Source organism: Ornithodoros turicata, chromosome 4 (genome assembly GCF_037126465.1).
Source record: "Ornithodoros turicata isolate Travis chromosome 4, ASM3712646v1, whole genome shotgun sequence".
NCBI classification, from domain to species: Eukaryota; Metazoa; Arthropoda; class Arachnida; order Ixodida; family Argasidae; genus Ornithodoros; species Ornithodoros turicata.
In genome coordinates this window covers 60,088,896-60,100,717 of record NC_088204.1, presented here as the reverse complement: position 1 = coordinate 60,100,717, position 11,822 = coordinate 60,088,896, and the positions used below count along the sequence as shown (strand labels likewise).

Below are 11,822 nucleotides of genomic sequence, written 5' to 3'. Positions count from 1 at the left end.
GTTAGCTGAAAAACGAAATTTCAAGGTGACAGGAAAGTGGTCACTACCCCGAGGATTTTGATCCACCATCCATTCAACATGTTGGAACAGAGAGGGACTGCATAAGGAGATGTCAATTGCAGAAAACGACTGAGTAGCACTGTTTACGTATGTGGGTGCTCCTGTATTTAGCAAGCATAGCGACCTCGAGAATAGCGCTCTTTCTAACATTTTGCCACGGGTGTCGATCTTTGTACTTCGCCACAGAACATTGTGGACATTCAGATCACCCAACAGGATGAATGGTGACGGTAGCTGATCAAGTAGGCCATCCAACTGAACCTTTGAAACAACGGTTGACGGAGGTCAGTATAACGAGCATACAGTTATAACATTGTCCAAACAGATTTGGACGGCAATGGCCTCAAGTATTGTGTTAAGTGGAACGTCCTTTGTGGGAAAGTCTTTACGTGTTAAAATTGCCACACCGCCAGACGCACGGCCTCAATCAAGCCTATCTTTCCTAAAGATGTTCCACTGCCGAAAAGAGTTTGAATGACAGGGACGAAGATTTGTCTCTTGCAAAGAGGTGCAGATGGCACCATATCTCTCGCTAAGATCATGGATGTCTTCTAAGTTACTTAAGAGTCCGCGACAGTTCCACTGGATAATGTGTGTAGAATTCATTATAAGCGAGAGGAAAAGAAGCCATGTTGTGCCATGTAGAGGGTACTTGTACATGTAGAGTATGTGGTAGTGTACAAGTCAAATGTGCTTAGGGAGACAACACTCTTCGCGAGGGCTGCTTGTGTTGTTCGGAGAGCCTACCGCCCCTACCTCTACCACTTGTTCTCCCGCGTCTGTCTTTGTGTTGTGAGAAACTGCGTGGGAGGCTCCACGACGACTTTTGTGATGAGCAGTCGTCCTCGACCTCCATATGTTGAGTGGCCTGAGACGGGTCCTTTCTGATTCCGTCCCAAATAGAAAGGGCACCAACAACCTCCTTGGAGGGTGTGGTTGTCTGGTGGGGCTGCCCGTTTGAGCAGCCGGTGCCGGCAGAGGAGAAGCCTCCGCAGGCTGTTCTTGTGTGTGGGGAGTGTGGGGTAGAGACTCGGAGGTCTGAGTCCCTACGGATTTTGTCAACGACGCCACTGCACTACGCGTCGCCGCGGCATAACCGCCTTTTTTTACGAATTCGTACTGCGCTTTTGCTTCTTTGTGAGAAATGTTCTGTGTGACCTTGATTTTCAATATTTCTTTCTCTTCCTGCCACTGAGGGCAGGATCGGGAGTAGATAGGATGGCCACCTTTGCAATTCACGCATCGAACATCATTCTGGCAGGTTTCGACTACATGGTCTTTCTCAGTGTTTGAACATTTTGGACATGCAGTCTTCCCACGGCAGACTTGTGACCCGTGTCCAAACCGCTGGCACTTAAAGCACCGGCCGGGATTTGGGACGAAGGGTCGCACGCAGCAGTTCACCTATCCTGCTTTTAAGGTGGAAGGGAATTTGTGCAGTTGATATGGAAGGACAACATGTTTGGTTGGGATTTCTTTGCCATCACGGCGCATGATAATTCGCTTGGCTGACACCACGCCCTGATCTTGGAGTCCCTCTTAAATCTCGGAGTCGGTACAGTCAAGGAGCTGTTCTTCAAATATCACACCTTTTACTAGGTTCATTGTTCGATGCGTTGTTACACTGATTACTGTGTCGCCAATTCTAGTCAGAGAGAGGAGAGCAGAGCTTTGCTGTCTGCTACTAACTTTCGATTTGCAAGTCCCATGTTGGTAGCTTTTTAACACTGTAGGTCTTCCCGATAACATTTTCCAGATCTCTCGCTATCAGAGAGGGGGATATCTTAGCAAGTTGTTTTGTTTCGTCCTCTGCATGCAGAACAAAGAACTTGGCAAACCACGGTTCGGGAGTGAAAAAGTTGAGCATGTGCTCTTGAGATGCATCGGTGCGGTGCCTCTTGTTGAAGCGCCGATCATGTTTTTGGGAGTTCATAGAATCCATAAAATAAGGAGGTGATTCAGTGCAGTTGGTGTGTCGGCCACCACCAACCCCAACCAAGGGAACGTGTTTCGCACGCTAACACGTCCATCCGCACTATACCCAAGTGCAGCTCCAGAAAGAAGGAAAACACTGCCCAAGGTTGACCCTAGCGCCAAAGAAGGTGAAGGAAAGGGATGGACGAAGAGAATGAGAGAAAAGAGAAAGTAATGAAACAGGAGATAGCGACTAGCTGAATAGTCCTGGCCGGACCTTCCAGGACCACCCGGCTATGTGAAGCAGGGGCCAAAGTGGTGTGTTACTTTCCCAGAGGGACCCCGAAGGGTCCAAAACAACCTCTGGGTCCACTCAACCACCAGGATCCCCCTTTCCCCAGACACGGGACAGCCACGCACAGCTATACGTGGGGGTCAACTCTGCCGCGGCGACCCTACCGTAATTGCAGGAGAGGGCTATTGCGGCAACACTGCCGTGCGATGGGAGCGCCACTTTCCCGACGCCGGGTGTTTCAACTCGTGTCCCAACGAAATAATCTCATCTTTCCATTGATAGGACTCCTCTCCGTTTTCATTACATTGCGCTGGACACGCTGGAGCGCTGAAAGGACATCCTATCAAGTTCCATTCATTGTGCCAGGTGAAATCAACTAATCAATAATTAAGTGCTCGACATCGCGAGACAATTGTAATGATGGGCGACACCAAAGTGGTCGATTCATGGATTAATGTTGACAGTTCCTAAGCCGTAAACATTTTCTTCGTTTGCTCCGGATACTTCTAGTTACACAGGTGAACGCATCACATGGAAATTTACACTTTCAGGCGGTCTCTGCAGACCACGTTCATGCGGAATAAGTCTTGTCCTGTGTTACTTCGTATTCCATCTTTTCCCTCAGTATGGTGAGCTAGAAGGTTCGCCATACCCTCAGGAAACTGTTACCTTCTTCGGATCCACATCCGCTTGCTTGCGTTCGGCTTTAGTTCGTAGAGTTTCACGTGAGGTGAGCCAGACGCACGCTACTTAGAAACTGAAGAGTGATCGAAGCAAAAAAAGTAGTGAAGACAAAAATGTGAAACGAGTTTTAATCTCAGAGAGAGATTTTGCAATTTTCCTTTCATCGGCTTGGGTGTGATCAGTATCCACTGTCAATGTTGCAGACTGAGTGACTCTACTTTCTTTAGCACTCCTAAACCCTGTGTTCGGGGGACACAGTGAGCTTTATTTCGATACAGACAACATTATGCCTGCAATTAGCAAGACATACGTTTCCTTCAGGCGCCCTGCAGTATAGTTATTTTCGTATTCGATACTTCGACCAAACTCGATTGTATGTATCGTCGTGGCTATAGCGTTTACCTATTTTCTGTTTGCGATTCAATTTTATCGTCATTCACTTTTACGTACATATACAAATAAATTAGTTATAATTATCTTTATCAACCTGATCAGTTTCAGTCTACTTTTCTTCCGGAAGTAGAAACGGCAGCGCAAGGGCACGCGGAGCGAGCCGCACGTATTTTCGAAGCACGAGCGACGGTCCTGGATCTGTTCAGCATCCAGAGTTCACTACGCTCTGTACTCTTGTCTACATTAGGTACAACGTCATTCACGTATTCCGTCCACATCGCAGTCGTGATGCAGAAACCGGAGTCACCTCGGAGGCCGGCAAACGCCTGCATTCCTGGTCTGGAGTACCTAGCGGCCATCGACCAAATTATTATCAGCCAGCAGATACAACTGCTTGAAGGTAAGCTCCACAAGCTTCAACATGTAGAGAGTCCAGTGTTTAGACGAACCATCATTGCCTGGTCGACGCTCCTTGCTGCCGATCAGCTTGGAGTAAATATCAGCTTCTCATCACGGCGTCCACTGCGAGACCCATGGTTGCCAGCTCGTCAGCAGATTTCCGTAAAATGAGTAGGGACACAAAGTATCGAAAGCCATCACCTCTCTTCCCTGGTGCTGTGTAGCGAGGTTACTCCTTGTGTGTATGTTTCGGGATCTGTCAACTGTTACTCTGCTGCTCCCCACCACCACCAACCCATCTAGCTCACCATAGCATTCGTCATCACTGATGGGTTTATAGTGCGTTGCGCGCTGAAGGTGCCCCGCCTTGCAGGTTCTTACAGAATGAGGGGTTTCTTTGCATCATCTGCCCCCTTTTGTCTCGGGCTGTTAGGTTGTTCCCCTTTCTCCCCACTGGTTCTAGTTGTCGCGATCCAGCTATTTTGATTTCTCCTGCTCCAAAAGGACTAGGTCTCCCACACGTAGTGTGGTCTGTTTGCATTCCTTCTTTCATCTGTATGTGCCTTCATCTGCAGCTTCTGTTCTTGCTACCTTTTTGGTATGTTAGTCTGTACTTTGATTGATAGATTGAGATATAAAAATATGGAGACCCGACAAAGTCGGCGCAGGCTACTCCAGTACTTTGTTGTATTCGTCCACGCAGTGTATACACCATCTTATTTTCCTCCCGAACATAATCTCTGCTGGCGTTCTATTTGTTAGTCTGTGTGATGCGTTTCTGTACGCTTCTAGAAGGGCTGGTAGTTCTTGTAGTTCTTCCTTTCCGCCTCCTTTTTCCACCTGGGTTACTCTTAGCATTTTATCAGTGTCCGACGCATCCGCCCCACTAGTTCATTGACCTGCGCAAGTTTACTTCGACTACGCAGTACTTTGACTGAATTCCTGTCAACTGCTGGAAATCTTTTTATTCATTTGATGTGAAGGGTGGCTCGTTGTCAGAGAAGACATCTTCTGGGTAACCAAACCTTGCGAATATCAAACTCGTTCACCTTACGCATATCTTGCGATGCACTGGTTAATATGGCCACAGCCCATGCACCTAATATACAGCGGTCAGCGAGGCCTACCACCAAGTCCCCTCCTGGTAAGGGGCCGAAAATGGGCTAGCGCAGCACTTGTACTTGGTTGCAGGTCGATCACTGCTCGATCCGTGGCCGTACATTTTAAACATTCACCTCTGTCCTCTGCAAATATGATGTCAATGCAAGAACCGCGTGTGGTGCGTCGGAGTCACATGACGAACGGAGGTCCGGTGCAGTCTCTCTCTGGGTTCTATGCAGAGTTTTATGTAACGCGTTACTAGTAATTGCGTTACTAGTAATCAATTACTTTTTACAGTAATTTTTAACGTAATCAATTAATTTTGTGAGCAAGTAATTTTTCAAGTAATATGATTACAATTTTCGGTAATCGATTACTGAGTAATCAATTACTTTTTTAACCTTCTGTCAACAATGGCAACCCTTTTCAGCAAGCCAATCTGTTCTTCTGTTCCACCACGAGTTCGACAATGGCGCAGAGGTCACTGTGACGGCCGTCTCTAGTCCACACGTGTCACATGCACTGTACACCACAGTAATATGATAATCCCTTACAACCGCGACCTACTGGAGCAACAGTAAAGTAGGTGACTGTATTGATAAATTGTGTGGGCTGAACATAACAATAGTAATAAAACGAAGTGGTTGGAAGATGAAAGTCACTGAAAAGGTTAGCCAGCTGTAGGACTGGAACCCACATCTTCTGGATTGCCGGTCCAGGGCTCTATCAATTGAGCTAAGCTAACACGCCTTCTCAGCGACTTCCAGGGTGCGTCATCTGAAGGGACAAACCAGCCACTCTCTCTTATTCATCCTCCTTTCACTCTTACATTTTTGCTCACTCATACACACATTCATACGACAGGAACGACGCAAGCGGCAACTGTTGAACATGAGATAACTGATGTTCTGAGGCTGGAACAACATAGAAGGGACAAATACGCGAATGTGTCGATGTTGTTTTAAATGTGTATATAAATCTGTAATAAACGCGTGTATGTGTTCAAGTGTTGTAATAATAATAATTGGGTGTTTACGTCGCGAGACAACTGAGATCTCAAGTGTTGTGTTCAAATGTATTTGTGAATTTCACTTATCATGTATGTTGGTGTCTCATATCAGAATTTGCAACAAGAGCTGCATGGTTGCATTCACTGCAGGCTTGTTGGCTTTGTTATGACACACAATTTAAAAGTAACGGGAAAAGTAACGCGTTGCATATTTAATCGGTAACGTATTACATTTTTGATGAAGTAATTTGTAACGGTAAAGAATTACTTTTCGCGGAGTAGTAACAGTAATTGTAATCAATTACTTTTTTCGAGTAACGTGTACAACTCTGGTTGTATGCATGCATATTCATGCGCTTCACTGCAGTGCATGGTGCCCTGGACGCTAATGGCTTTCTGTGAAAGGGGTTGACAGCATGTGAAACTTGAAATCGCAATATCCTTGTGGTAAAACACGACATAGGGGGACGCACTCTGCTCTTCTGGCCACGTAGCATTTTCTGTATGTTATTAAAAATGACAAAAAAGGGCGTTCACAGTTCTGTGATAAGGCACGATTTAAAACCGGTGGGACATGGATCAAGCCCCGATCGCCGCAACGGAAAGGTTTTGATCTCAAGTCTTGCTAATTCAGTCAAGTTAGTTTACCCGGGACCACCAGTAAGGTTTGACGGTGGTACCTATGTTTTGGCACTCATTTTGGAGGCGGGTGGGGATCTGGGGGTATCAGGGGGTCGCAATGGGTGTGCTACATTGCATTCTGTGATTGACGTCTCTTTCAGTAATGGTCGGGTACGAGCAGAAGAACAAATACGTCATAAAGAACTCCATGGGTCAATTCGTCTACTTCGCAGCCGAAGGCAAGTTCAAGTTATTTAACATATCTTGAGGTCGCTGTGTTTTAGCGCTTGTGCGAAAAGTTCACGTCCGCGATAATGGGCAACTCAATGGACGGCGATAAACTGCCATTTCTGGTCTGCTAGCTGCTACTTGACGTTGTCCCACGGCACCTCGTAGGTTGATTGGAAATGGCTGCCCGGTATTTGGTCACTTTGGCACCCTTAAGTTAAAGTGAATTGAAAGAATTAATAGGGTGGCGGGTAGCTGGCGAACGTTCATAGCACAGGATGCCACTGTGAATGCCACGTCGCTTTATTTATAGTCTTTGACGTCCCTGCATTCATGAGCACAATAGTCTCGAACGCTTGGTGATTCATTCTTCTGTTGCTATGCTAACGTCTTGAGTGATACTATAAGGTCCACTTACTCACGTATGCGATCAGGGACATAGTAATCCAACTGCAGCTTTATCATACTGGGAATTCTGATGGACGTAGAGCTGGTATTAATTCGTTGCAACATAATTCACGTGCAAACGCAGGTCATCTTGCTATATTTGTTTAAGAAAACATGACTTCAAACCAATGGCATGGTAACAAACGTGAAGAAACGTGTTTCTTCGCGTTTGTTACCATGTTACGTAACCAACACGCTTTACATCTTCTCGGACTTAAACCAATGAGCTTATGAAAACAAAAAATACTCTACACGTGTCGTTTGTCACCGTTCACTTGATGTTCGCTGGTCACGTATAGTCACAAAAGCTACTCATGGTTTCCTAGTGAGACCTATGCCAGTTTGTTAGTTTAGGAAGGCTATGGTCACTCCATTGTTTTCTGTGGGACCCAGTAACGTTGGTAGAGTATGTCAGTGAATCCCAAGCGACTTAGGGGAAGCCTGAGTGTGTCGCGAGAGTTCCCGTACCGCTGGCACTTGATAAGGAGGTGCAGCATATTAGCTTCTACGTTGTAGGAACAGCAGGTCGGAGTGTCAAGCTGGTGCATTTTGAACAAAAGTGATCGGGCGGGGGGGGGGGCTGCAACGTTAAGACGCAACCGGGGGAAAGATTATTGCCTCCTAGGTATCTTACGTCAGATAGCCTAGTCCATGGTTGAGTCAATGGGTCAATTGGGTCAGTTTTTTGCGCAACTCTTTAATATATGTTAATGTTTAGAAACTGACTGCTGTACACGATGCGTTTTTGGGGGCCTCCGGCCTTTCGAAATCAAGATCTACGACTACAAGCAAACCGAGGTGATCCGCTTCTTCAGGCCGCTACGCTGCGACTCTTGCTGCTTTTTCTGCTGTCTGCAGGTTTGTTGACATTTTCCTGCTATCGTATATTACTGAAAATACATTGTGCGGCAAAGAAACCAATAGCGCTACAGAAGTACTACCGCTTAGAAGCTGTGCCAGTCTTTCATCAGGTCGCGTTAACGCAAAATGTGCGGCACTTCCTTTGGTATATACAACTGAGGAAAAACGACTCCAATGCAACATGCGTTCGATGAGTGTGTACACGATGCTGTCGAGGAGAAGTTAAGGGGGTTGGGACGCTTTCATAGATGTGGTTTATTACATTACGGACACATTGTACTGCATTTAGAATACTGAGGAAAAACTATTCTTCTACGTCTCGTACTTAGCGAGATACAAGACCTCGAACACATTCCCGAGCAAAGCGCAGATGTCACAGAGCTCAGAGCTGCGTCCATTCTCATTGGCAGCCGAAAGCACGTGACTTCTCGTGCGCTGCTTCACTGGTGGCGGCGAGGGCTGTGATGGCAGAACTACGTGAGTTTCGGTATTAGCGGTGCCAATGTTCTCCGCTTGTATTACCCTCTTCGATGTGAAACTATGTCAATACTGCATAGGAATCAGCTGTGATAGAAGCTGCCGATTCCTTATTGCGGTGTCGACGAACACGATTATCCTCGTCGAGCGAAACGAAAGGAGCCGGAAAGTAACAACACTGACGTGTTCACACTTTGCGAAGGCAGGTTCTGGAAAGCGCGCGTCAAGTGAACTCTCTGTAGACGTGCACCTAGTGAGCTGTAAAGTCATCGCACATCTGCCAATAAGAGGGAGACCACGCCATTTCAGGCCATCAGAACGACGATGTCACTCCTATCGTTGCATTCTGTATCTTATCTACCGATATATATATATATTGTTAAGAGGCTAGTCACTATGTAATTAATGTAATTAACTATGAGTCTTTAATGTACCACCGAGAGTTCGAAGTTCCGTCCATTTGGGAGGGACTTTGCTCGGTGGTACGTCATCTACTTAGCGTACATGTAGCTCTGTAACAAAGGATTGTTCTTATGCATTTTCGTCAGTGCATATATGTATTGGCACAGTTTCGCGGCAACAACAGAAAACGAACGGAAGGTTGTATCCAAGACGCAAGTAACCATACAAGGAGACGGATGGATATCATTGTATGCATGTTACCCATCCATCTCCTTGTTTACTTGTTTCTGGTATCAGATATACCGCGTTATGTAAAAAGCAAACTCCTGTCCTAAAACTATTGGAACCGTGCTAATGTATACGATAACGAAAATGCGTTACAAGCAAAGTCGTGGTACGTATTCACAAGCGGATGGGGACGATGGTTCCAGACTAGAGCGCTTCTACATAAACGTCGAATTTTTAAACTGACATTCCTCACCATGTTCCCGATGTAACATTTGCAGGAGATGGAGGTGCAAGCCCCGGCAGGAGTGCCAATCGGCTATATCCGCCAAGATTTTGCTATCATTTATCCCATGTTCACGCTAATGAATGCACGGAGGGAGCCCACCCTCAAGATCAAAGGGCCTTTCATCACAAGCAGCTGTTTTGGAGACGTTAAGTTCGAGGTCAGTGCTTTCAGTGGTTTATCCAGAATCGCACGCAGGGGCGAAGGTGATGCAAGAAAATGGGTGGGGGGGGGCATTATCACAGTTACGCTGCAACGCCTTTATGCACCATTGCCAACATGCGTCTAAAGCTGGAAAAACAGACCTTCGCACAGAAAGGGGGTTTCGCGAAACCATAGGGGTGTAGGGAGTCTTTTATGGGTAGCTTGCATGCTCACTCTTTCTAGGTTTGAAGTGCTAACCCCTTCATCATAGATGATCAAAGGAGGAGAGTGCAAGCTGCCTGGTGTAAACGCGAAAAAAAACCCAACAAACATCATTTCATTGAGTTTGAGGGAGCACAAGAAGAGAAACACTACGAAGTGGACTAGACAGCCTGTCGTGTAACGGGGATAGCTGTGCTGTTTACTGCGAAGTATCCATCTGTCCCCTTGCACTGCCTCAAACATGACGCAGTTTCCAGTATCGTGTGTGAAACTGAGTTGTATACGTACGGGGAAGAGAAAATTGCACGAGGGAGCACTTCTAATCGCCAATCTCTTAGCTTTTCAGGGTCTTATTCCAAATAAGCTGGGCTATCCCAGTTCCCTTCGTATACTTCTGAACTTCTCTCCGTGCAGTTCCCATAACTATAGATGTGTGCGCGGCTGTCATATCCGCGCGAATGTCAATGAGAAAGAAATAAAACGTACGAGGGGTGTTCAAGTCAAACCGGGACATTCTGTCTCCTGAGTGTACAAATGGCCCGCGCTACTTCTTTTTGGTCATTTTCACACGCGACAGGCCTCCGCGTTCACAGCGTGGTGGTCCAAAGTTTATGCAAAACAGAAGGCACGTGCTGGACAAGATGGCCGACAACGAGGTGAGCGCGCACATTGAACTGCGAATTGTCATGAAGTTTCTCGTGAATGAAGGCGTATAGTCATCTGAAATTCACAGAAGACTTCAGGCTCAGTATGGGCACGATACACTTAGCCGCAACAAAGCGTTTGAGGGGTGTAAACGGTTCCGAGACGGCCGTACATTAATGCGGGACGATCCCGGCAGGGGCGGCTCAGAGCCCAGTGTCAGAGTTCCTCAAAACATCCAACTTGCGGAGCGCCTGATCCTCAAGGACCGACGAAATTCCCCTCTCTGCTCTTGGTCTTGCGTCCACATCCGTGCTAGAATCCTGCTTTTGCTGACTAGGGCAACCTTTTTTAGGTCATATCTGGGCGTACAGTACAAGCGGGGGTGTACTGACAGACTTTTCTTAACACAGATCTGGACCGTTGACTGGCGCTACAAGATCGGCATCTTGTCCAAAAACTGGTCCGGACTCGTCCGAGAAATGTTCACGTCTGCGGACAACTTCAGTATCTCTGTCCCCATTGACTTGGATGTGAGGATGAAAGCTACGCTTATTGGCTGCGCATTCCTCATTGTGAGTCACTCTTTCAAGCCGTGGCGTTTGGCTCACAATTCTCGTTATTCCTTTGCAGGACTTCATTTTCTTCGAAGGCAATCGAAGCCCCGATCTCCCGGGAAATGTCTTTAATTAAGAATTCTGTCGGAATATTAAAGATAATTAATCAGACTACCGCATAAGTAAAATAATAAGTAAGTGTTCTTACAGGCTGTTGTCCGAGTGAATTGCTCGTTACAATATACGTCAACAGAAAGGGGAACAGTCGTAGACGCTATCATCCACTTTTCTAGTTTGTTTATCCTGTTTCTCGTAGCACAGAAAACTATTTCCCGCGCTTACCCGCAAGAAGCCGATTTTGAATTACCGAATCAAGTACAAATATTGGGTAACCGAAACCGTGGTTGGAATATCCAATTGTGCAAAGTGATAGCATAATGATGTCCACCCAGAGCTCTCACAGTCCATCATTCTGGAATGAAAGGTGGTGCAACCAATGAATCGCGTTTTTATGCAGGCGCGTCGACGAGTGCCCACGCATATGCTTTCATTAAAAAAAAAGTGCTTGGTCAACCCACAAAACGGATGCCGTAACATGGTTAACCTGGTGAGGAAGAAATCAATAGTCCTTTAGTTATAAACGCTAATGGAAGGGTGAACCTTTACCTTCGTTGTCCATTAACCGCGTTCGCCCAGCAGGGGCGCATTACATTGATAGTGCTGACAGACGCGGCGTAGTACACAAAGACGAGACAGACGATGTCGCACACTTTCAACCATTGCCACCCCTATTGCACTCGACTTCCAGTACATTGTGGTGCTTGGGTTGATGTGTTTTCCTTTGATTCAATTGCT

General features: G+C 46.5%; 1 protein-coding gene across 1 annotated transcript; it reads left to right on the top strand.

The window, feature by feature from the left end:
- The first annotated feature begins 3,491 nt into the window (after positions 1–3,491).
- LOC135391630 (phospholipid scramblase 2-like) lies at positions 3,492–11,176 on the top strand. The gene is made up of 6 exons (XM_064621953.1): positions 3,492–3,746; positions 6,638–6,715; positions 7,870–8,009; positions 9,398–9,562; positions 10,824–10,985; positions 11,044–11,176. The coding sequence occupies exons 1-6, from the start codon at positions 3,635–3,637 to the stop codon at positions 11,101–11,103; spliced, it is 717 nt and encodes a 238-aa protein (XP_064478023.1). The 5' UTR covers positions 3,492–3,634; the 3' UTR covers positions 11,104–11,176.
- The last annotated feature ends 646 nt before the right edge of the window (positions 11,177–11,822 follow it).

Bases quoted from the DNA above. Each gene is read 5' to 3' on its own strand.
- LOC135391630 (XM_064621953.1), top strand. From the start codon at position 3,635: ATGCAGAAACCGGAGTCACCTCGGAGGCCGGCAAACGCCTGCATTCCT. The intron at 3,747-6,637 runs GTAAGCTCCACA...CGTCTCTTTCAG, and splicing joins GCAGATACAACTGCTTGAAG to TAATGGTCGGGTACGAGCAG. The intron at 10,986-11,043 runs GTGAGTCACTCT...ATTCCTTTGCAG, and splicing joins TTGGCTGCGCATTCCTCATT to GACTTCATTTTCTTCGAAGG.